Source organism: Ranitomeya imitator, chromosome 1 (genome assembly GCF_032444005.1).
Source record: "Ranitomeya imitator isolate aRanImi1 chromosome 1, aRanImi1.pri, whole genome shotgun sequence".
Taxonomy (NCBI): Eukaryota; Metazoa; Chordata; class Amphibia; order Anura; family Dendrobatidae; genus Ranitomeya; species Ranitomeya imitator.
This window is the reverse complement of record NC_091282.1, coordinates 716,627,444-716,651,324: the sequence shown is the minus strand read 5'-3', so window position 1 is coordinate 716,651,324 and position 23,881 is coordinate 716,627,444. Positions and strand designations below refer to the sequence as shown.

General features: G+C 41.3%; 1 protein-coding gene across 2 annotated transcripts in view; it reads left to right on the top strand.

Annotated features, from left to right (window-relative positions):
- Positions 1–23,314, top strand: part of SCG5 (secretogranin V) — a 75,755-nt gene extending 52,441 nt beyond the window's left edge. For both annotated transcript variants that reach the window (XM_069732471.1, XM_069732469.1), the window contains exons 3-6: positions 4,463–4,612; positions 16,428–16,537; positions 19,236–19,289; positions 22,623–23,314. In XM_069732471.1, coding sequence (XP_069588572.1) covers positions 4,463–4,612; positions 16,428–16,537; positions 19,236–19,289; positions 22,623–22,712 — 404 coding nt within the window. In that variant the 3' untranslated portion in view covers positions 22,713–23,314. The remainder of the gene's footprint in view (positions 1–4,462; positions 4,613–16,427; positions 16,538–19,235; positions 19,290–22,622) is intronic.
- The last annotated feature ends 567 nt before the right edge of the window (positions 23,315–23,881 follow it).

Below are 23,881 nucleotides of genomic sequence, written 5' to 3'. Positions count from 1 at the left end.
ATCTTTTATGTCACTTCAAACTAATAGTTTGAATTAGCCTAGAGAATTAGAATGTCATTGATGTACCTTCAAGAAAGAATGAGGAGCAAGACATGACTAAAAAGACATTGGGTCTGAATCATTATTGCATTTGCACCTGTTTTTTGTTGTTCTGCTTTTGTTGTTTATACCGTATTAATTTTTCCATTTGAGCCTTTCTTCAAGTCGCTTTGTGTTTATCTTTTAGTCCAATATTGCAGTTGGAGTTTAGGGTTTCCACATTTTTTTGCCTGACTGATCATTTGTGTGATTTTTAAAAAAATTGCAAATTTTGTCACAAATGTACTCCAGTCTCTACTTGGAGAGACTTTATGTATGTAAACCAAAGCTAGAAACACCCCTAAAAATATTCTTTACTAGGTTCTAGGTTAATGTTAAAATACTGGAAATATAGACATCATGAAAAAACATACAGTACATATAAAATGTAAAAAAGATCATAGCATTGGAAAGGGTGGGGCTCTATAGTCTCTAGTATAATCCTAAGGTACCCCTGAAATAACTTAAAAACATTGCAAATGATTAATCGAGCCCAATATATTCCATCAAACAGCTTAAAGTGCATTTTAATTAACAGATCTTTAAATAAAAATAAGTTTCACAACTGGATGTGTTAAAAATAATGTTCCTGTGCTGAGATAATCTTATAAATGTGCCCCTGCTGTGTACTGTGTAATGGCTGTGACTGACCGTGCTGAAACATGGTGTGATCATACCACAGCTCCTGGGCAGGAGAGGACACAAAAGAGAGTATATAGACATTACAGCATGGGATCATAGATGATTATTTTTGTGGGGCAAAACATTTAAATTCCTGTTTTTAAGCAATGTTTCAAAGAAAGAATCAGCTGCGAACCCACTTTGTCCTGTCTGTATACTCTTTTGCTTCCTCCCCTGCTTAGGAAATGTGGTATGATCACACCATGTTCCAACATGGTCAGACACAGCCATTACACAGTACATAGCAGGGGCACATTTATAAGATTATCTCAGCACAGGAACATTTTTTTAAACCCATCCAATTTTGGAAGTTATTATTATTCAAAGATCTATTGATTAAAATAAATCTTGCTCATGGGAAAACCCCTTTAAGTACAGATTTACATACCTTGGTGCACATGGGCTGCCTTTGGCTGGTATAAAACTCATCTTGAAAGAGGAACACATATTGGATAACGTTATGCATCCAAAACTGAAGACCTACATTTCCGCAGCTCTCTTCTAATCTGCAGCTTTGTGGGGATCTGACCTCTAGAACCCCTCACCAATCCTGAGAACTGGATTCTGAAATGCCTAGTCAGAACGAAGCGATAAGCACTCATGCATAGCACCACTCAATTCAATTTGTAAAGGACTGGCAGCGGAGTTTTTCTATGTCCAGAATGAGTGAGGCAATGGCTCACATGCATGGCCACTGTCCATCTAACTGGGTATCCATCACAATTATTGGGCCCTCACTAATAATGGTTACCATCTATCTTGTGGATAAGTTACAACTTTCAATGTTGGGAAAACCTTATGAGAATCTTGTGAATCAATTAGCCAAAGATCATCTAGTGGAGGAAAATTTATGGAACTCCTTATAACCAAGTACATAAAAGACTGACAAAATGGCATTTTTCTTTTCAAATTTCAAAAGTGTTATACACAGTGGTGTACCACTAGTGGCAGCAAGCCATGTGGCTGCTATGGGGCCCGTGAGCCGAGGGGTCCCAGTGCCAGCGCAGGACTATGGGATCCATTATACTATATGGCATGTAAAAGTTTGGGCACCCCTGGTCAAAATTATTTTTATTGTGAACAGTTAAAGCTACGTTCACATTTGCGTTGTTGGGCGCAGCGTCGTCGATGCAACCCACAATGCATATACACAACGTAGCGTTTTGTGACGCATGCGTTGTCATAAAATAGTAAAGATGAGGATTTTCGGCGCAGGCAAAACGCTACAAGTAGCGTTGTCTGCGCCCTGTCTTGTGCGTCCAAATGACGCATGCGTCGTAAAACGCATTACAACGCATACCGGCGCATGTCCATGCGCCCCCCATGTTAAAGATAGGGGCGAATGACGCATGCGTCGGTATCCGTCATCGATGCTGCGCTCAACAACTCAAATGTGAACATAAGATAAGCAAGTAGAAGATCAAATGATCTTTAAAAGGGATAAAGTTAAAGATGACGTATTTCCTTTTTGTATCTTGGGCAAAAAAAACCCTCATATTAATTTTTTACATTAGAAATAACAAAAAGGTAAATAGGCTGATACAAAATCTTGGGCACCCTTGGAGATTTGTGTGCTCAGATAACTGACCAAGGTTTCAGACCTTATTCTGTTAGGGTTATGGCTTGTTCACTTTCATCGTTAGGAAAGGCCAGGTGATGCAAATTTCCCAGCTTTATAAAAACTCAACCTCCTCTAACCTTGTGCAAAAAAACAGCAGCCGTGGATTCTTCTAAGCAGCTGCCTAGAACTCTGAAAAGGGTGAAGGCCCACAATGCAGGAGAAGGCTATAAGAAGATAGCAAAGCATTTTTGACCCTTTTCCAATCTTAAGCGCATAGGTACGTCTAAGGTTGGCTCCATCCGGCGATGAGCCCACAACTTTTCTGGCACATGTCAGCTGATTTCATTAGCAGATATGTGCCCCTAACCGCTGCGGATAGAATCGTGATCCACCTGCAGCTGTTAATCTGTTAAATACCGCTGTCAATCTCTGACGGTGGCATTTGACATGCTTCCTCTTGAAGCGCATCACTAAGTCCACCCATCGGTACCTGTGTCACATGACTGCAGATCACCGATGGGTTGACAAGACAAACTGGGGTCTGTAGGAGACTCCTGTCGCTGTTATTGTTGTAAAGTGAGCATTTCTGCTACGCAGAGCAGAATAAAACAATAAAAAAAAATACACATATTTGGTATCACTGCGTTCAGAATCACCAGATCTATCAATATACAGTATATTAAGAATTACTCCCTTTCAGACATCGGGCGTTCATTTACGCCTATGTCGGACTCCCTCCATTTGATGTAGGCTCCGGTGGTGAGCCCACATCTTTCCGGGACATAGCTGTTTTGAACAGCTGACATGGGCCCACAATAGCCACAGGTGGAATCGCTATCCACCCGTGGCTATTAACCAGTTAAATGTCGCTGTCAAACTCTGACAGCGGCAGGTAAATTGCGCTTCCGGCAATCGCGCCGGAAACACGCACACCAGTGACCCCGTCACGTGATTGCAGGTCACCGTTGTGTTGGCATGGCAACTGGAGGTCTCTAATGGTTGTCAGTGCTGACTTGCTGTGAGCGCCATCCAGTGGTTGGCGCTCATAGCAAGTGTGTAATTCTGCTATATAGAGGCGATCTGATCATCTCCTCTACGTAGCAGAGCAGATTGGATTGTGGCAGCTTCTAGTCTATGGAGACTATTGAAGCATGCCAAAAGTAAAAAAAATGTTTTTAAACATAAACAAATAAAAAAAATAAAAGTTTAAATCGCCCCCCTTTCGCCCCATTAAAAAATAAATCTAATATACACATATTTGGTATCGCTGCATTCAGAATCTCCTGATCTATCAATAAAAAAAGGATTAACCTGATCGCTAAACGGCATCGCGAGAAGAAAAGTCAAAACGCCAGAATTACTTTTTTTAGTCGCCGCGACATTGCATTAAATGTAATAACGGGCGATAAAAAGATCGTATCTGCACCAAAATGGTATCATTAAAAATGTCAGCTCGGCACGCAGAAAATAAGCCCTCACCCAACCTGAGATCACAGAAAATGGAGACGCTACGGGTATCGGAAAATGGCACAAATTTTTTTCAACAAAGTTTTGAATTTTTTTTTCACCACTTAAATAAAAAAGAACCTAGACATGTTTGGAGTCTATGAACTCGTAATGACCCGGAGAATCATAATGGCAGGTCAGTTTTAGCATTTAGTGAACCTAGTAAAAAAGCCAAACAAAAAACAAGTGTGGGATGGCACCTTTTTTCAAATTCCACCACACTTTAATTTTTTTCCCGTTTTCTAGTACACGACACGGTAAAACCAATCATGTTGCTCAAAAGTACAACTCATCCCACAAAAACCAAGCCCTCATACGGCCACATTGACAGAGAAATAAAAAAGTTATGGCTCTGAGAAGGGGAGCAAAAAACAAAAACGCAAAACCCAAAAAAGTTTTGGGGGTTAAGGGGTTAATCCATTCGGTAAACGGTGTAAGAAGAAAAAGAATCAAAACACCAGAATTACATTTTTTTGGTCATTGCAACACTGCATTAAAAAAAATTTGGAGGGGGGGAGGAAGGGTGGCAATTAGAACTCCTACTCTGGGGCCCCATGATTTCTATGCATACCCCTGGTTATTCAATTATACTTTGTCATTTTTTATGGTGCATATTACATTTGACACTTCCTACAGGTGGCGCCCATGAAGGATTGCAGCACTTGGGACCATATGGGAACATACCAAACATTGTAGCGGAGCTAACGGGGGACAACATTCCTAAAGACTTTCGGGAAGATCAAGGATATCCAAACCCTCCTAACCCATGTCCTGTTGGAAAAACAGGTATAGTTAATCTATTGTCTAATATTAAAGTTGATATAATAACAGAAAAATATATGGCACTCATTTATAATAAGCTGTAACTATTTTCTTCACAATGGTTTTTTAGTAAAGGATGAAATAAAGAGAGACCTTAAAGGGAACCTGTCACCCCGTTTTTTCAGTAGGAGATAAAAATACCATTAAATAGGGCCTGAGCTGTGCTTTACAATAGGGTATTTTTTGTCCCCTGATTCCCTGCCTATGCTGCCGAAATACCTTACAAAAGTGGCCTTTTTCGCCTGTCAATCAGGCTGGTCAGGTCGGATGGGTGTGGTCACAGCGCTGTTTCTCCCCCACATCTTGCTTATGTTCCCGTTGGTGGCGTAGTGCTTCTCGCATGCGCAAGTGCCATATGCGCAGATGGACATCGCGGCGGCCATTTTCCTGAAGCCGAGTTTGAATCTCGGCTTCAGGAAAATGGCCGCCGCAATGTCCATCTGCGCATGCGCGGCATCCCGTGGCCATTTTCCTGGAGCCCCGGGAAGCAGGAGACTCCATCTGCGCACGCACGGCCTCAGGAAGATGGCCGCGCCCACCGAGAAACCGCTGAATAGCGGCGAGTGCGCTCTTTTTCTACAGCTGCGCAGTGCATTCGGCACTTGCGCATGCGAGAAGCACTACGCCACCAACGGGAACATAAGCAAGATGTGGGGGAGAAACAGTGCTGTGACCACGCCCATCCAACCTGATTGACAGGCGAAAAAGGCCACTTTTGTAAGGTATTTCGGCAGCATAGGTAGGGAATCAGGGGACAAAAAATACCCTATTGTAAAGCACAGCTCAGGCCCTATTTAACGGTATTTTTATCTCCTACTGAAAAAATGGGGTGACAGGTTCCCTTTAAAATAATAGTTTTAGTACATAATGTAGTGTTTTGTTCACATCCAATCATCTATCCTAAGATGTTTTTGTTGTAAAACTTTCAACATGTTACTTGTACAGATCAAGATCTATAGCTTGGACTGTACCTGAAAACAATGGACCAAATATTTTTTTTTGAAAAAAGAAGTAAAAATTATTAATTCTTATGATGTCCAACAATTTTTTTCACCCTCACCATGGCTTAGCTATCTAACAAGATTTCAAAACATACTGTAGCTATGGGTAATCCACCAGAGGAAAGAAGAGATCCATTAATTTAAATGAAAACCAATCAAGAAAAACATGTAAAAAACATTAAAAATCACAGAGTGCCTCGTATAGAAGACGCCATTAAATCCTGTGTATCTCATAAGGTCTGTGTCATTTATAATCCTGCAATAAATCCGTATAAATTATGTAATGCCAAATAATAAATACATATAGGATAGAATATAATTCCAGTAGTATAGACTGACACATCAAATCCTATTCAGGGTATTTCTAGGGGCAAAACAAGGTGTATATATAATTTAGAACAATGCATATAGGTATTATCCTCATCCCAAACCCTAGTCTAAAGTGGGATGTTAATACTTAACAATAAAGATACAAACCTATAAATTAATTTAGATGGCTCAGAGATATATACGTATCCACAAGAATAGATAGATGTAAAGATATCCAGATGGTAAATGATGATAGTCCACATATAGGGGAAAAAGATAATCCCAAAGAGTTGTACCTGTCATGAGGACGACTGTAAATGACCGATAATGGTCAGGAGAATGTAGTGTGGTGTCCCCACACCCTGACGCGCGTTTCACTTCTTTCGGGGGTGGGTCAGGGTGAGGGGTGTCTGCCTATTTATATGATTGATGTTTGTGGAGCATCCGAACAAGAATGTCTGGCTACCTTTTTTTGTCTCTGAATGTTATAAAATTAAAATAGTAATACTGCCATTCCAGTGTTCGGTGTCCCCACTCCAATATCTGTACTTCCTGCTCAGTCTGAACAAACATGTGACCACTGCAACCAACATGTCACTTTTACAGCCAGTGATTGGCTAAAACAGTCACATGACTGAGCAAGAAGAATGGTCGGAGACCAGGGAAACATCAGGTCAAGATTATTGATGAATTGGTAAGATCTGTTTTATTTATTTTTCTTAATTTACAGCATTTTTAAAAAAAAACTGTTTAGGTGGCTGGACAGCCTTTCTATGGACCAGTATGAAGTTATTGCATGATCTACTTTCAGTGTTAAAGGGGTTGTCCAAGTCTGCAGTCACTCTGCATGAATGCAGACTTGTGAATCCTCACAGTTTACAGTGTGAGCGCTGTCAGGATCCTTCGATGCTGGTGGGTGCGTGACTGCACCTATGTGATTTGCATACATGCGGTCACGTGCCGACTCAATACGAGTGAAATTAGCGAGGTCGGATACAACTAGTAGAAATATGGCCAGGAGTATGCAAAAAGGACACCGTTCTCTCCTGGTTCTCCTCCTATCTCTCTGACTGATCCTTCACTGTATGTTTTGCTGGTTCCTCCTCCTCTCATCTTCCCCTTACTGTTGGGGTTCCTCAAGGATCAGTCCTAGGCCCCCTCCTCTTCTCGTTGTATACTGCCCCGATTGGACAAACAATCAGTAGATTTGGTTTCCAGTACCATCTCTATGCTGACGACACCCAATTATACACCTCTTCTCCTGTTGTCACGCCGACCTTTTTAGAAAACACCAGTGATTGTCTTACCGCTGTCTCTAACATCATGTCCTCCCTCTATCTGAAACTAAACCTGTCAAAAACTGAACTCCTCGTGTTCTCTCCCTCTACTAACCTACCTTTGCCTGACATTGCCATCTCCGTGTGCGGTTCCACCATTACTCCAAAGCAACATGCCCGCTGCCTTGGGGTCATCCTTGATTCTGACCTTTCATTCACCCCCCACATCCGATCACTGGCTCGCTCTTCTTACCTGCATCTCAAAAACATTTCTAGAATTCGCCCTTTTCTTACTTTCGACTCTGCAAAAACTCTTACTGTTTCACTTATTCATTCTCGTCTGGACTATTGTAACTCTCTACTAATCGGCCTCCCTCTTACCAAACTCTCCCCGCTCCAATCTGTCCTGAATGCTGCCTCCAGGATCATATTCCTCACCAACCATTACACCGATGCCTCTACCCTGTGCCAGTCATTACACTGGCTACCCATCCACTCCAGAATCCAGTACAAAACTACTACCCTCATCCACAAAGCACTCCATGGCTCAGCACCACCCTACATCTCCTCTCTGGTCTCAGTCTACCACCCTACCCGTGCCCTCCGCTCCGCTAATGACCTCAGGTTAGCATCCTCAATAATCAGAACCTCCCTGTTGTGGATTCTGTTTTTGGGCTCCCTCTGGTGGTTACAGATGGTACTGGGTGACTTGTGTTCTCTGCGGTCTCTGGTGTCCACCTGTTCTATCAGGATATGGGAGTTTCCTATTTAACCTGGCTTTCTTGTCATTTCCTTGCCGGCTATCAATGTAATCAGTGTGTCTTGTTACCTCTGCTTCCCGCTTCTGTAATCTTCAGGACAAGCTAAGTTTTTGATTTTCCTGTTCCACGTTTTGCTTAATTTTTGTCTTAGTCCAGCTTGCAGATATGTGATTCCTTTTTGCTGGTTGCTCTAGTGGGCTGATATTACTCCTCATGTTCCATGAGTTGGCACATGAGTTCAAGTAATTTCAGGATGGTTTTTTTGTAGGGTTTTTCGCTGACCGCGCAGTTCCATTTTGTATCCTCTGCTATCTAGCTTTAGCGGGCCTCATTTTGCTGAATCTGTTTTCATAACTACGTATGTGCTTTCCTCTCATTTCACCGTCATTACATGTGGGGGGCTGCTATTTCTGTGGGGTGTTTCTCTGGAGGCAAGAGAGGTCTGTGTTTCTTCTAATAGGGGAAGTTAGTCCTTCGGCTGGCGCGAGACGTCTAGGAATCATCGTAGGCACGTTCCCCGGCTACAGCTAGTTGTGTGTTTAGGTTCAGGATCGCGGTCAGCTCAGTTTCCATCACCCTAGAGCTTGTTTTGTTTTTTGTGCTTGTCCTTTTGTGATCCCCTGCCATTGGGATCATGACAGTATAGCCGGCCAAAAAGTGGTAATCGTATTGGCTGAAGTAGGAGGAAAAGTAGTCTGAGGAAGTTTTTTTTTTTTTTCCCCCTCAGAGTTTGCTGCCTAGCCTTAATTGCAGCCTGGCTGCGTCTTACCTCCTCTTAATCCTTGAATGGCTCTGACCTCAGCTGTTTATCATGGACGTCCAGAGTTTGGCTTCCAGCCTGAATAATCTTGCTGCTAAGGTTCAAAATATACAAGATTTTGTTGTACATGCTCTTATGTCTGAACCTAGAATTCCTATCCCAGAGTTTTTTTCTGGAGATAGATCTAGTTTTCTGAATTTTAGGAACAATTGCAAGTTGTTTCTTTCTTTGAAATCTCGCTCTTCTGGAGACCCTGCTCAGCAAGTCAAGATTGTTATATCTTTCCTGCGGGGTGACCCTCAGAATTGGGCATTTGCATTGGCACCAGGGGATCCTGCGTTGCTCAATGTGGATGCGTTTTTTCTGGCATTGGGTTTGCTCTATGAGGAACCTAACCTAGAGATTCAGGCTGAAAAAGCCTTATTGGCTCTCTCTCAGGGGCAAGATGAAGCAGAAATATATTGTCAGAAATTTCGGAAATGGTCGGTGCTTACTCAGTGGAATTAGTGCGCCCTGGCTGCAAGATTCAGAGATGGCCTTTCTGAGGCCATTAAAGATGTTATGGTGGGGTTCCCTGCGCCTACAGGTCTGAATGAGTCTATGACTATGGCTATTCAGATTGATCGGCGTTTACGGGAGCGCAAACCTGTGCACCATTTGGCGGTGTCTTCTGAACAGGCACCTGAGACAATGCAATGTGATAGAATTCAGTCCAGAAGTGAACGGCAAAACTATAGGCGGAAAAATGGGTTGTGTTTTTATTGTGGTGATTCAGCTCATGTTATATCAGCATGCTCTAAACGCACAAAAAAGGTTGATAAGTCTGTTGCCATTAGTACTTTACAGTCTAAGTTCATTCTGTCTGTGACTCTGATTTGTTCATTATCAGCCATTTCCGTCGATGCCTATGTGGATTCAGGCGCTGCCCTGAGTCTTATGGATTGGTCATTTGCCAACCGCTGTGGGTTTAGTCTGGAGCCTCTGGAAGTCCCTATTCCTTTGAAAGGAATTGACTCTACACCTTTGGCTATGAACAAACCTCAGTACTGGACACAAGTGACCATGCGTATGACTCCCGTTCATCAGGAGGTGATTCGCTTCCTGGTACTGTATAATTTACATGATGTCTTAGTGCTTGGTCTGCCATGGTTACAAACTCATAACCCAGTCTTGGACTGGAAAACAATGTCTGTGTTAAGCTGGGGATGTCAGGGGGTTCATGATGATGCACCTCCGATTTCTGTCGCTTCATCTACTCCTTCTGAGGTTCCTGTATTTTTGTCTGATTATCGGGATGTTTTTGAGGAGCCTATGCTCAATTCGCTTCCTCCTCACAGGGATTGCGATTGTGCTATAGATTTGATTCCTGGCAGTAAATTTCCTAAAGGACGTTTGTTCAATCTGTCAGTGCCAGAGCATACTGCTATGCGGGATTATGTTAAGGAGTCCTTGGAAAAGGGACATATCCGTCCATCTTCGTCACCTTTGGGAGCAGGTTTTTTTTTTCGTGGCCAAAAAAGATGGTTCCTTGAGGCCTTGTATAGATTACCGTCTTTTGAATAAGATTACAGTCAAATATCAGTATCCTTTGCCATTGTTGACTGATTTGTTCGCTCGCATTAAGGGGGCTAAATGGTTCACTAAGATTGATCTTCGGGGTGCGTATAATCTTGTGCGGATAAAGCAGGGTGATGAGTGGAAAACCGCATTTAATACGCCTGAGGGCCATTTTGAGTATTTGGTGATGCCTTTTGGACTTTCTAATGCTCCTTCTGTCTTCCAGTCCTTTATGCACGATATTTTCCGTGAATATCTGGATAAATTTATGATTGTGTATTTGGATGATGTTTTGGTTTTTTCTGATGACTGGGAGTCCCATGTTCAGCAGGTCAGGAAGGTGTTTCAGGTCCTGCGGGCCAATTCTTTGTTTGTAAAAGGTTCAAAGTGTCTCTTTGGAGTCCAGAAGATTTCTTTTTTGGGGTATATTTTTTCCCCTTCTACTATTGAGATGGATCCCGTCAAGGTTCAGGCTATTTGTGACTGGACGCAGCCTACATCTCTTAAGAGTCTACAGAAGTTCTTGGGCTTTGCTAATTTTTATCGTCGTTTCATAACTAATTTTTCTAGTGTTGTTAAGCCTTTGACGGATTTGACTAAGAAGGGTGCCGATGTTGCTGATTGGTCTCCTGCGGCTGTGGAGGCCTTTCAGGAACTTAAGCGCCGGTTTTCTTCTGCTCCTGTGTTGCGTCAGCCAGATGTTTCACTTCCTTTTCAGGTTGAGGTTGATGCTTCCGAGATTGGAGCGGGGGCGGTTTTGTCGCAGAGAAGCTCCGATTGCTCAGTGATGAAGCCATGTGCGTTCTTTTCTAGAAAGTTTTTGCCCACTGAGCGGAATTATGATGTTGGTAATCGGGAGCTTTTGGCCATGAAGTGGGCATTTGAGGAGTGGCGTCATTGGCTTGAGGGTGCTAGACATCGTGTGGTGGTCTTGACTGATCACAAAAATCTGATTTACCTTGAGTCTGCCAAGCGTCTGAATCCTAGACAGGCTCGTTGGTCACTGTTTTTCTCCAGTTTCGATTTTGTGGTTTCATACCTGCCAGGTTCAAAGAATGTGAAGGCGGATGCTCTTTCTAGGAGTTTTGTGCCTGACTCCCCTGGAAATTCTGAGCCCACTGGTATCCTTAGGGATGGGGTGATTTTGTCGGCTGTCTCCCCAGACTTGCGACGTGCTTTGCAGGAGTTTCAGGCGGATAAACCTGATCGTTGTCCGCCTGAAAGACTGTTTGTTCCGGATAATTGGACCAGTAGAGTCATCTCCGAGGTCCATTCTTCTGCGTTGGCAGGTCATCCTGGAATATTTGGTACTAGAGACTTGGTGGCCAGGTCTTTTTGGTGGCCTTCCTTTTCGAGGGATGTGCGTTCTTTTGTGCAGTCTTGTGAAGTTTGCGCTCGGGCTAAGCCTTGCTGTTCTCGGGCCAGTGGATTGTTGTCACCTTTGCCTATCCCGAAGAGGCCTTGGACGCACATTTCCATGGACTTTATTTCGGATCTCCCTGTCTCTCAAAAAATGTCCGTCATCTGGGTTGTGTGTGACCGCTTTTCTAAGATGGTTCATCTGGTACCCTTGCCTAAGTTACCTTCCTCCTCTGAGTTGGTCCCTCTGTTTTTTCAGAATGTGGTTCGTTTGCATGGGATTCCGGAGAACATCGTTTCTGACAGGGGATCCCAGTTTGTGTCTAGATTTTGGCGGACGTTCTGTGCTAAGATGGGCATTGATTTGTCCTTTTCGTCTGCATTCCATCCTCAGACGAATGGCCAGACGGAACGAACTAATCAGACCTTGGAAACTTATTTAAGGTGTTTTGTTTCTGCTGATCAAGATGACTGGGTTACCTTTTTGCCGCTTGCCGAATTTGCCCTTAATAATCGGGCTAGTTCTGCTACCTTGGTTTCTCCTTTCTTTTGTAATTCGGGGTTTCATCCTCATTTTTCCTCTGGTCAGGTGGAGCCTTCTGATTGTCCTGGAGTGGACATGGTGGTGGATAGGTTGCATCAGATTTGGAGTCATGTGGTGGACAATTTGAAGTTGTCCCAGGAGAGGGCTCAGCAGTTTGCTAATCGTCGTCGCCGCGTGGGTCCTCGACTTCGTGTTGGGGACTTGGTGTGGTTGTCTTCTCGTTTTGTTCCTATGAAGGTCTCTTCTCCTAAGTTCAAGCCTCGGTTCATCGGTCCCTATAGGATCTTGGAAATTCTTAACCCTGTGTCGTTTCGTTTGGATCTCCCGGCTTCGTTTGCTATTCATAATGTGTTCCATCGGTCGTTGTTGCGGAAGTATGAGGTTCCTGTTGTTCCTTCGCTGGAACCTCCTGCTCCGGTGCTGGTGGAGGGAGAATTGGAGTATGTTGTGGAGAAGATCTTGGATTCTCGTGTTTCCAGACGGAAACTCCAATATTTGGTCAAGTGGAAGGGTTATGGTCAGGAGGATAATTCTTGGGTGGTTGCCTCTGATGTTCATGCTGCTGATTTGGTCCGTGCATTTCATAGGGCTCATCCTGGTCGCCCTGGTGGTTCTCGTGAGGGTTCGGTGACCCCTCCTCAAGGGGGGGGGTACTGTTGTGGATTCTGTTTTTGGGCTCCCTCTGGTGGTTACAGATGGTACTGGGTGACTTGTGTTCTCTGCGGTCTCTGGTGTCCACCTGTTCTATCAGGATATGGGAGTTTCCTATTTAACCTGGCTTTCTTGTCATTTCCTCGCCAGCTATCAATGTAATCAGTGTGTCTTGTTACCTCTGCTTCCCGCTTCTGTAATCTTCAGGACAAGCTAAGTTTTTGATTTTCCTGTTCCACGTTTTGCTTAATTTTTGTCTTAGTCCAGCTTACAGATATGTGATTCCTTTTTGCTGGTTGCTCTAGTGGGCTGATATTACTCCTCATGTTCCATGAGTTGGCACATGAGTTCAAGTAATTTCAGGATGGTTTTTTTGTAGGGTTTTTCGCTGACCGCGCAGTTCACTTTTGTATCCTCTGCTATCTAGCTTTAGCGGGCCTCATTTTGCTGAATCTGTTTTCATAACTACGTATGTGCTTTCCTCTCATTTCACCGTCATTACATGTGGGGGGCTGCTATTTCTGTGGGGTGTTTCTCTGGAGGCAAGAGAGGTCTGTGTTTCGTCTAATAGGGGAAGTTAGTCCTTCGGCTGGCGCGAGACGTCTAGGAATCATCGTAGGCACGTTCCCCGGCTACAGCTAGTTGTGTGTTTAGGTTCAGGATCGCGGTCAGCTCAGTTTCCATCACCCTAGAGCTTGTTTTGTTTTTTGTGCTTGTTCTTTTGTGATCCCCTGCCATTGGGATCATGACACCTCCCACTCCCGTCTCCAAGACTTTACACGTGCTGCGCTGATTCTCTGGAATGCACTACCTAGGTTAATACGATTAATCCCCAATCCCCACAGTTTTAAGCGTACCCTAAAAACTCATTTGTTCAGACTGGCCTACCGCCTCAATGTATTAACCTAACGATCTCTGTGTGGCCTATTTAGGAAAAAAAAAACCTATTGTTTTTTTTTTTTTTTTTAAATAGGCAATCAGGTTGCTCGCATCATGTTCTCATTCACTTTATGCAGTTAATAGCCCTCTGTGTCTGTACTGCTACATACTTAGGCAGTTAACTGGTTCATGCAGCTTTACATGAACACCCGAGCCTTACACTATGGCCGGTCCGAATAACTAAAGCAATTGTTACCATCCATCTCTCGTGTCTCCCCTTTTCCTCATAGTTTGTAAGCTTGCGAGCAGGGCCCTCATTCCTCCTGGTATCTGTTTTGAACTGTATTTCTGTTATGCTGTAATGTCTATTGTCTGTACAAGTCCCCTCTATAATTTGTAAAGCGCTGCGGAATATGTTGGCGCTATATAAATAAAAATTATTATTATTATTATTATAAATCGCATACTTGTGGTCACGAACAATCCGTTCCCGTCACCGACATCGGAAAATCCTGACAAGCGTGCAATATGCGGATTCACAAGTCCGTAGTCCCATAGAGTGACTTCAAACTTGAGCCCCAAGCCTGGAAAACCCCTTTAACACTCTTTCCGCAGGACATTCTTCCTCTTGAATCCATGGTCCATTGTGTAGATAGCGATGTGTAATATGGAACCATACACTAATCAATACTGTCCCAAATAGATGCAATAAATGCATTGTATGCCATTATCTTAAAATAAAACCCAGCAGGGATTAACATGAATAATAATTACAAATTAGAAACTATGACATTCACCTGCTCTGTCCGTTCACTTTCCACCACCTCATGCACCTGCTCAGTGGCGTCACTGTGTCTGTGAGTAAATGAACAAGTCATTAAAAGGGACCTATAGCCATTACAAATTTTGCCAAAGGCACAAAGTAAAAGTGTTCTTGGTAAATAAGTTACCACTACAGACACGAACGAGGTAATCGAACCTCTCCCAATATGCGATTATGACTGTTATCTAGACTAGTTGTCTAATAAATCACAAAAGCAATGTATAGGCAATTTGAGGTTTTGGGGCTGGTGGACTCATGACGATGTAACATGCATCTAATATTAAGGTTAGCATTGGTAAAGTTTCCAATGATTAAAAAAATGTTACATCATAAATATATTTTGTTGGACAAGTTACTTCCTGGCTTTATTTTTTGCTATTATCTCCAATTTCTTCTTCAATGTACATTTGAAATATCCTTTATTTATGCTATATTATCTTTATACTTGTGACAGATCCCTAATATGCCCCCCATGGAGAGACTATGAGGTCACTACTGCGGAGCACATTTTCCAGAAATCCAAATAACAATCAGGATTTGGAGATTGATATCCTGTATTATGAAGAAATTCTGATAGAAAAGTTATGTTTCTAAGTGAGAATAACGTGCATCATAAAGGCACTATGAGGCAGAATTCAGAGTGCATAAAAGTCCATAATACAGTATGTACCATCAATGAAGCTGAGCTGCAATGACACAGCCATGGACTACTGGTATTCATTGCAACCAGTGGGATAATGTGAAGCTCCTGGACCCCAAAATAAAATCTCTAAACCGGGCCCCCACCTACCATGTCTTTTGGCGCCATGTTATGAGGAATGGCCTATTGACCCCTTTAAAGAAAACCCATCAACTTCTGATATTATGGAGCAGGAGGAGCTCAACAGAATGGTAAATAGTCCTGTGGGAAAAGATTCAGTACAACTTGTATTTTATGTAATGAACTCTCTGCCCTTTCTGTGCACAGGTCCAGTGGGTGGTCCTAATCAGTGATTGACAGTTTTCCCTGTGTAAATGTGCATGTAGAGGAAGCTGTCAATCACTGATTATAACCACCCACTGGACCTGATTGCATGGAGAGAATAAGGATTTCATTGAATAAAATACAAGTACTGAATCTTTTCCGTACAATACTATACATCAACATGTTCGGCTGCTCCTGCTCTATAAAATGTTGCCTGCATTTCCAGGCTGAAAGGTTCTCTTTAAAGACGTTATAAAGGACTATTTTAGTTTTCTCTCATGGAGTTAAGAACAGACAGGCAGATAGTAGCTCCTACTAGCAATTTTGCTACTTCATTTAACCCAATGTCAACAGATCAGCTCTGTTGACAAGCCATCACTGCAGACATTGTGCAGATTGACAGACAGCTCTCCGCAGTTAGGCAGTGGAAAGCCTGCTGTCAATCAGCATAACATCAGCAGTAAAGCCCCCTCAACAGAGCAAAGCGGAAGAGAAGCAGCTGCTATGTTGATGTGATATTAGCGAAAGCTACAGAATCACCGGCAGGAGTGGCCAGTGATTGCTCTGAGCCAGCACCGGGCAGAACAGGCAGGTAGTTAGCAACTACCTGCTTGCCCTTACCCCATGAAAAAAAAACTAAAATGGTCCCAGATACCCCCTTTAAGGACTAGAACTCAAGGTCTACTCCTGCCTTGGCACTTAATACAGCTACTCCCACAACTGCAGAATTTCTTTGCGTTATACAGTATAACTTGTGTTTTCTCCATGAACATGAATGCACAATTCATTCTGAGCACAGCCTGCCTTCTACAGGTTGTTCTTACTGCAAGCCATCTTTGGGAAAATGTACCTAATCGCTCCATTTTTATAAGAATGTTTTTGTTTGGAAAATAGGTGACGGTTGCTTGGCAGATACACCAGACACAGCCCAGTTCAGCAAAGAATACCAGCTTCACCAAAACCTGTACGACCCAGAACACAACTATCCGGGAGTTAACAAGTGGGTAAGTCATGACTGTCATCCCCTACTTCTTTAGCTCTCTAAAGCTTCCCCCATCGCTTGTCAAATGATTTACACATTATTTAGTATGCTCAAGATAGATCGTCATCATTGTGTGATCAATGGGGGTCCAACAAGTCCGCAAGGACAGGGTCCTCTCCCCTCTGTACCAGTCTGTCATTGTAAATTTGTATACTGTAAACGATATCTATAACCCTGTACGTAACCCCTTCTCAAGTACAGCACCATGGAATTAATGGTGCTATATAAATAAATAATAATAACAACTTCTATTCAGTAGCGGGCAACGGGGCTCCATAAATGCATCCACTGAATTGATTTGTGCAGATCGGTTGCTGTTCATAGAAAAAAAAAAACCATTGTACTCCATAGTTTGCTGCTGGGCTGGGGCTCCAGGAATCAGAACTCCACTGATCGTACATAAATGTTCCATGCAAGATGGCTCTCTCCTTAGATAGACCAACCTATCAATTCATTGTCCAAAGCTTATTTTATAAAGCTGGTTTCACAAATCCTGTTTTTGTGGTAGTTTTTGGTTATTTTCAAAGCCAGGAGAGGAATCCAAAAGAGAGAAAAAGTATAAAAGGAAAGAATTGTGCACACGTCAGGATTATTTGCAGAAATTTCCTGAACAAAACCGGACTTTTTCTGCAGGAAATCCGCATGCATTTTTTTGCTCATTTTTCTCGTGTTTTTCTCGCTTTTTTTGCGCTTTTTTGTGTGGATTTTTTTCCCAGAGCTTCCCAATGCATTACATAGCGGGAAATCCGCAAAAAAATCCACAAAATTAATGAACATGCTGCGTTTTTTTCCGCGATGCGCTTTACCCCTTTAGCTGCAAGGCCACCACCAAGTGTAGTCCATTCTGGTAATTGATGGGGGTCCCAGTATTTAGATGATATTAAAGAAGCACTCCCAACAAACATTTTATCCCCCTAAAACTTTCTAACTATGTCTATAATGTACTGTACTTGAATTAAAGTATTTACTGATCACAGTTTCCAAAGTTACTCCAGTCCTTTTCTGGATCACATGACTTCAAATCACTGGATCACACAGGGTTTTGTGTGTGGATGGTAAGTCGCAATCACAAAGTAAGTCTATGGAGGCTCTTTCTGATGTTCATCGGATTATTACACTGCTTCATACAACGGTCCCAAGATGATGAGCGCTCACGTGACCCAGAGAGGACCGGAGTGGCGCTGGAAACCGTAGAAAACAGTGAATGGTATTTTAATACAAATTGCACTACAACACAGACATCCAAAACCTAACATAGAAACAACGTGAACATATACCCTGCTATAAGTAAGTAAAAAGCAATAGTGCATATAACTAAGGTACTTAGTAAACACTGTTTTTGATAAAAAAAGCATAAAGGCCATCCCACTAGCGTCAGGCTGTACCAAATCGTGGCGGTCCTAACCTGTTAATTTTGTTTAATGGTCAAAGTGAACTTGCGATTACACGTTGCATGTATACCAACTTATACTCCAGTTTATTTCTTTCGGTTTTGCGTTTAGGTTTATATAGTTTCCCATGGTTGGGTGTCCAGAGTTGGGCCCTCTCCTGCTCCACCCTTATTCACATTGAGATCATTTTTGAAATGGTACGGTTTTCATTTCATACTAGAGGTTAGGACCGTCCCGACTAGGTACACCTTGGTACAGTTTAATACTAGAGGTTAGGACTGTCTCGACTGGGTACACCTTGGTACAGTTTAATACTAGAGTTTAGGACTGTCTCGACTGGGTACACCTTGGTACAGTTTAATACTAGAGTTTAGGACTGTCTCGTCTGGGTACACCTTGTGCCTTGTGGGATGGCTTTTATGTTTTTTTTTTTACTAAATACCCCATGTTATTTATATGAACACCTGCTTTTTACCTACTTATAGCAGGGTATATGTTCATTTTGTTTCTATAGTCGGCTATTTTTTAATTTGTTTTCTTTCTGTTTTACAACACATACATATTTGGAAAGGTTTAGTGGGATAACATTTTTGTTAGTAGTGCATATTTAACGTCTTTTTTTGTTAAGGATAAGAAATCGTTTAATCGTTCGATAAATCCTTTAGCACCCATTGTCTATGTGTAATCAGTACATCAGAACTGTCTCTAAAATGTCTTTGTACATGTGGAAAAGCCCTATTTCTCCAGCATAATCTTTGAATCCAGACAAGACGGCAAGAATTAAACAGATGTGAATCCCCAAGGCCAAACAAAAACCCTCTATGCTTAAAGGGAAAATTATTGTGAGCATTTTATAATGATCCCAAATTATAGAAAGTATCCCCAGATCTTAGACTAGATTCAGATTAGAAAGAGCAAATCAATGAGATCAGGGAGACTGGCTCCAGATCAATCAGTCTGGTGGGATATAATGAAAGAAAATGCTCCGCTCCACACTCCATCTATTCATATTTGATGTTTATTCTTTTGGTTAAATAGCACTATTAAACTATTTTAATAATTGTAGAAGCCTTAATTTTGTGGGTTATTTTCTGCAAATGTTTAAGGGAAAGACGTGCTCTTAAATCTAAGAATTTTTTCTTGGGCAAGTAAAGCTAATCCTCCTGCATAGGTAAACGGAGGCTATCTAATTTCTATTCCTTGTACCCACATTATAAAGGAAAACTGTGATTGACTGCATTGTGATTTCTGCTTTTATCCTGTGTGCAGAATAAGAAACTACTTTATGAGAAGATGAAAGGCACCTCCCAGAGGAAAAAGAGGGTAATACTTATTTTTTAAAATTGTTACTTGACATATGACATGTTGTGTTTGTATAGTTGTGGGAAATGGGAGATAAAAGTTTCAAGGGAAAAAGTTCAGCCTAGGGAACTCCACACATTATATAGGTATACCAGATATGGGTACAGAGTTTACTTCTTACAGTCATGACAAAAAGTTTTTGATTTTCACTAAGTTTGCTGCTTCAATGATTTTAGATTTTGTAGACAGAAGTACAATTGAGGTATGTACATGTGATGAGTATTTGTAGAGGATTTTTCTGCACCATAAATCAGAGTGCTGGCAGAAAAAAAGGCAGTGTACAATATGCATGTTTCTGATGCGGTTTGACATGGATTTTTTTCTATTCATTCAACTTTTTTTGTTTGATATTGCCAATAATGAGTAATCAGCTACTACAGATGAGCGAATTGATCCTCGGATCGAACATTTCGAGATTAGGTTTGTTTGCGAACCACAAATCCAAAGACTTGCCCGGCACCATTTCTCTTACTGATGAAGCATCAGAGAGTGGGGTAATGTCATTTTGCGTTGCCACTCACCAATAATACCATGCAGCTATGACTATCATACCTTGTACAGTTGTGGTCAGTACCTGGACCATCACAGATTCTCAGATCACAGTATGTCATAATTTGTATGACAGAGTTGCTTTCCATCTCCAGAGTTACTGGGTAAATCTTTCTCTCCTGTATAGTGTAAGATCTTTTGGCCAACATGGGGTCCTCTCTCCAGTCTGTAGAGTGTAAGCTCTTACGGTCAGTGGGGTCCTCTCTTTCTGTCTCACCTGTAGAGTGTAAACTCTTATGGTTAGCGAGGTCCTCTCGCTCACCTGTAGAGTGTAAGCTCTTATGGTCAGCCGGGTCCTCACTATCCTGTAGTGTGTAAGATCTTATGTTCAGCAGGGTCCTCTCTCTCCTATAGATTGTAAGCTCATATGATCTGTGAGGGCTTCTCTCTCTCCTGTAGAGTTTAAGCTGTTATGGTTAGCTAGGTCCTCTCTCTCTCTGTTCTGTAGAGTGTAAGCTCTTATGGTCAGCAGAGTCCTATCTCTCTCCTGTATAGTGCAAGAGCTTTTGGTCAGCGGGGTCCTCTTTTTCTAGATTCCTAGATATTAGAAAAAACTTTTTGACAGTGAGGGTGATCAATGAGTGGAACAGGCTGCCACGAGAGGTGTTGAGTTCTCCTTCAATGGAAGTCTTCAAACAGAGGCTGGACAGACATCAGTCTGAGATGGTTTAGTGAATCCTGCATTGAGCAGGGGGTTGGACCAGATGACCCAGGAGGTCCCTTTCAACTCTAACATTCTATGATTCTCTTTCTCTTCTCCTCCACATGTATTTTCTAGGCAATTACAAGCTTTCCAGTATTGAGATATTTGGAACCAAGTTTTTGAGTAAAATTCGGTAAAGTTGAGAGTTCAAATAAAAAAAATAACTAATCTCTAGCAGCAACATCAAGTTTATATTTGAAACTCATTTTTGCTCTTCAATATACTCCAGACTCTATTACTATCAGTTTTAGTCTTTTTCCCACTCTACAACAGTGAACATCTTTAAGTTTCATTACAATGCAGTCCATGCTTGTTGTCTATATTCCACATACATTTTGGGAAATCAATAGCTCTTCTGAATAAAAAGGGAACACTTTAATTGCCTTCTTTTTTCTTTACCCCTTATTATGGTAGATGGGAGATGTATGAAATTGTACTGTATGTGTCCAGGGTGTATATTTAGCATATACTTTCAGAGACTTTCCTGGAGTATAAGTCAAACATACATCATGGACATTACATGACCCATTAAAATCTAATATCTATCTATAACATCAATTGCAAAAATGTAGAGACTTTATAAAATGTAAAGAAAACAAAAATTCAATGATTTGGAAATCTCTTCTAGATATATTTTATTAACAACAGAACATAGGACACATGTAAGAAGGTGAACACTAGATATTTTTCCATTTAATTTGAGTGAGAAATTTACTCATTTAGAAATTGATTGAAGCAATACTCCTCAAAGAAGTTGGGACGAAGTTAACAAAAGACAGTAAAAGTAATTGAATAGCAGATGGAGGGTAATTTTTCAATGAAGTGACAAAAAAGAACAGAGCATGTTAGAGAGGCAGAGTCTCTCAGAAGCAAAGATGGTCGGAGACTCAATAATCTGTGAATAACTGCATCTAATAATCGTAGAACAATTTCAGAAAAATGTTCCTCAATGTAAAATTGCAAATACTTTGAATATCCCACCATCTATCATACATAATATCATGAAAAGATTTAAAGAGTCTGGAGAAATCCATGTGTACAAGGGACAAGGCTAACGGTCAATATTGGATTTTCATGATCTAAGGGCCCTCAGGTGGCGCTGCAGTAAAAATAGACATGATTGGTTTGTGCAAATCACTGCACAGGCTCAGGAATACTTCTAGAAATCATTGTAAGTACAGTTCACCTTGCAATCCTTAAATGCAAGTGAAAGCACTATCATACAAAGAAGAGGCCACATATCAGCACAATCCAGAAATGCTGCCATCTTCTCTGGGGCAAAGCTAATTAAAAACGGACTGAGGCAAAATGGAAAATTGTTCTGTGGTCTGATGAATCAAAATGTGAGAAGGACCATCCAGCTTGTTATCAGCACACAGTTCCTGCATCTCTGATCTGATGTGTGGCAGGGCGGCGCAATACATGAAGGGCGCCATGAGAGCATTATATAGAGGTGTTAGAACAACACATTCTCCTAACCAGGCAACATTTAGTTCAGGGAAAGCTTTGCATCCATCACAACAGCATGGCTTCACAGATTAAGTGTTCGGGTGATGAAACGGCCGCCTGCAGTCCAGACCTTTCACCAGTAGAAAACATGCAGTGCATTCAGGAACGAAAACTCCAGCAAAGACCGGGTCAATCCTACATCAGACAAGAATGGGACAACATTCCTTTATCAAAACTCCAGCAATTGGTCTCCTCATTTCCCAGATGTTACAGACTGTTGTAAAAAGAAGATGGGCTGCTTCACAATGGTAGACATGGCCCTGGCCCAACTTTTTTTTTACATATTTTATTGCCATCAATATCTAAATTATTATTTTTTTTCCAAATTAAATAGAAAAATATCCAACGTTTGCCTTCTGGTCTGTGCTCTTACCTTCTGTTAATAAAATATGGCTACAGGAAATTTCCAAATCATTCCGTTATTTTCTTTACATTGTACACTCTTTGAGATTGTGAATCTATTTATCTATCTAGATCTGTCTATCATATTCATGACTTACATACTTGTCACCGCCCAACTTTTCCTCTTACAGATGGTAAATCCATACCTACAGGGACAGAGGCTGGATAAAGTTGTAGCCAAGAAGTCTGTTCCGCATTTCTCTGGTGAAGAGGAAGAATAAGCAAAACCAAATGAGTGTGCCGTCTTTTCTGTGATCCGGCTCGGCGTCCTATCTGCTGCTCCAGAGCCCCACTGACTGGCAGCATGTTTATTATTTATAGACCTGTGAATGGGAAACAGCTGGATTTATAACATTATGTTGTCATAGATAATAAAAAATATAGACTTCTGCTTTCTGTTAAATTATAGGAACGGTATCTTTTTCTTGTGCATTTTTTGTGATGCTTTGGGAAAGTTTAACCATTTGCTTGCTGCCAAATATAGTCAGTGTTAAGATGTTGTTACCAATAAGACCCCCTCCTGTGTCTGGCTGCAGAGATCACTACTTACTTAGATTAGTACTGTAAATTAGAAATAACTGCAATAAAGATTTTATTCCCCATGCATTGTACATTACTATTCAATGACAAGTTCATCTCTAGCTGATTAATGAATGATATCTGGAGATTTATGTTATACTTATTAATATGGGTATTCATGATGCCAATATAACTGGTAGGCTTGATGCAAAATGTCTCTAACCCTTTAAAAACTGGTCAGTTTTTTATTTTTTTAAAATTCCAAGTGTGGTGAAATGGAGAAAAATAAAATACAATTCCATCAGTTTTTTTAGGTTTTGTTTATTGCGTGGTAAAAATCATTGACACTTAATTCTCCAGGTCTGTATGATTACTGAGATACCAAACTTAAATGGAACTTTTTTATTTCAGTTTTGGCTTGAGTCGCCATTTTCTGACACTTGTAATATTCTTATTTTTCCTGTGGGAGGACTTTTTTGTGTGTGGGGAGCTGACAGCTTTATTGACACCAATTTGGGGTACAAACAACAATTTAATCGCTTTATTTTATTTTTTAAGGAGGAGTGCTAACCTGTTATAAAAAAGCAATTATGTTCTTTTGAACTTCTCATTACAGCTTTTATTTTATGAGTGAATTAATTTTATATTTTGAATGATCAAACTTTTTGAACTCAGCGATACTAAATGTGTATTTTTTTATTGTTTTATTTTAAATGGGGAAAAAGTGGGGTGATTTGTTTTTTTAAAAAAATATTCCCAAAATATTAAAAATATAAAAGTTCAAACCCTTTTTTTTTTTTTTACACTTTTTACCATAGAAGACTTGAAGCTGCAATCCTCTGATCACTTCATCCCTGATAGGTGTAGCAAA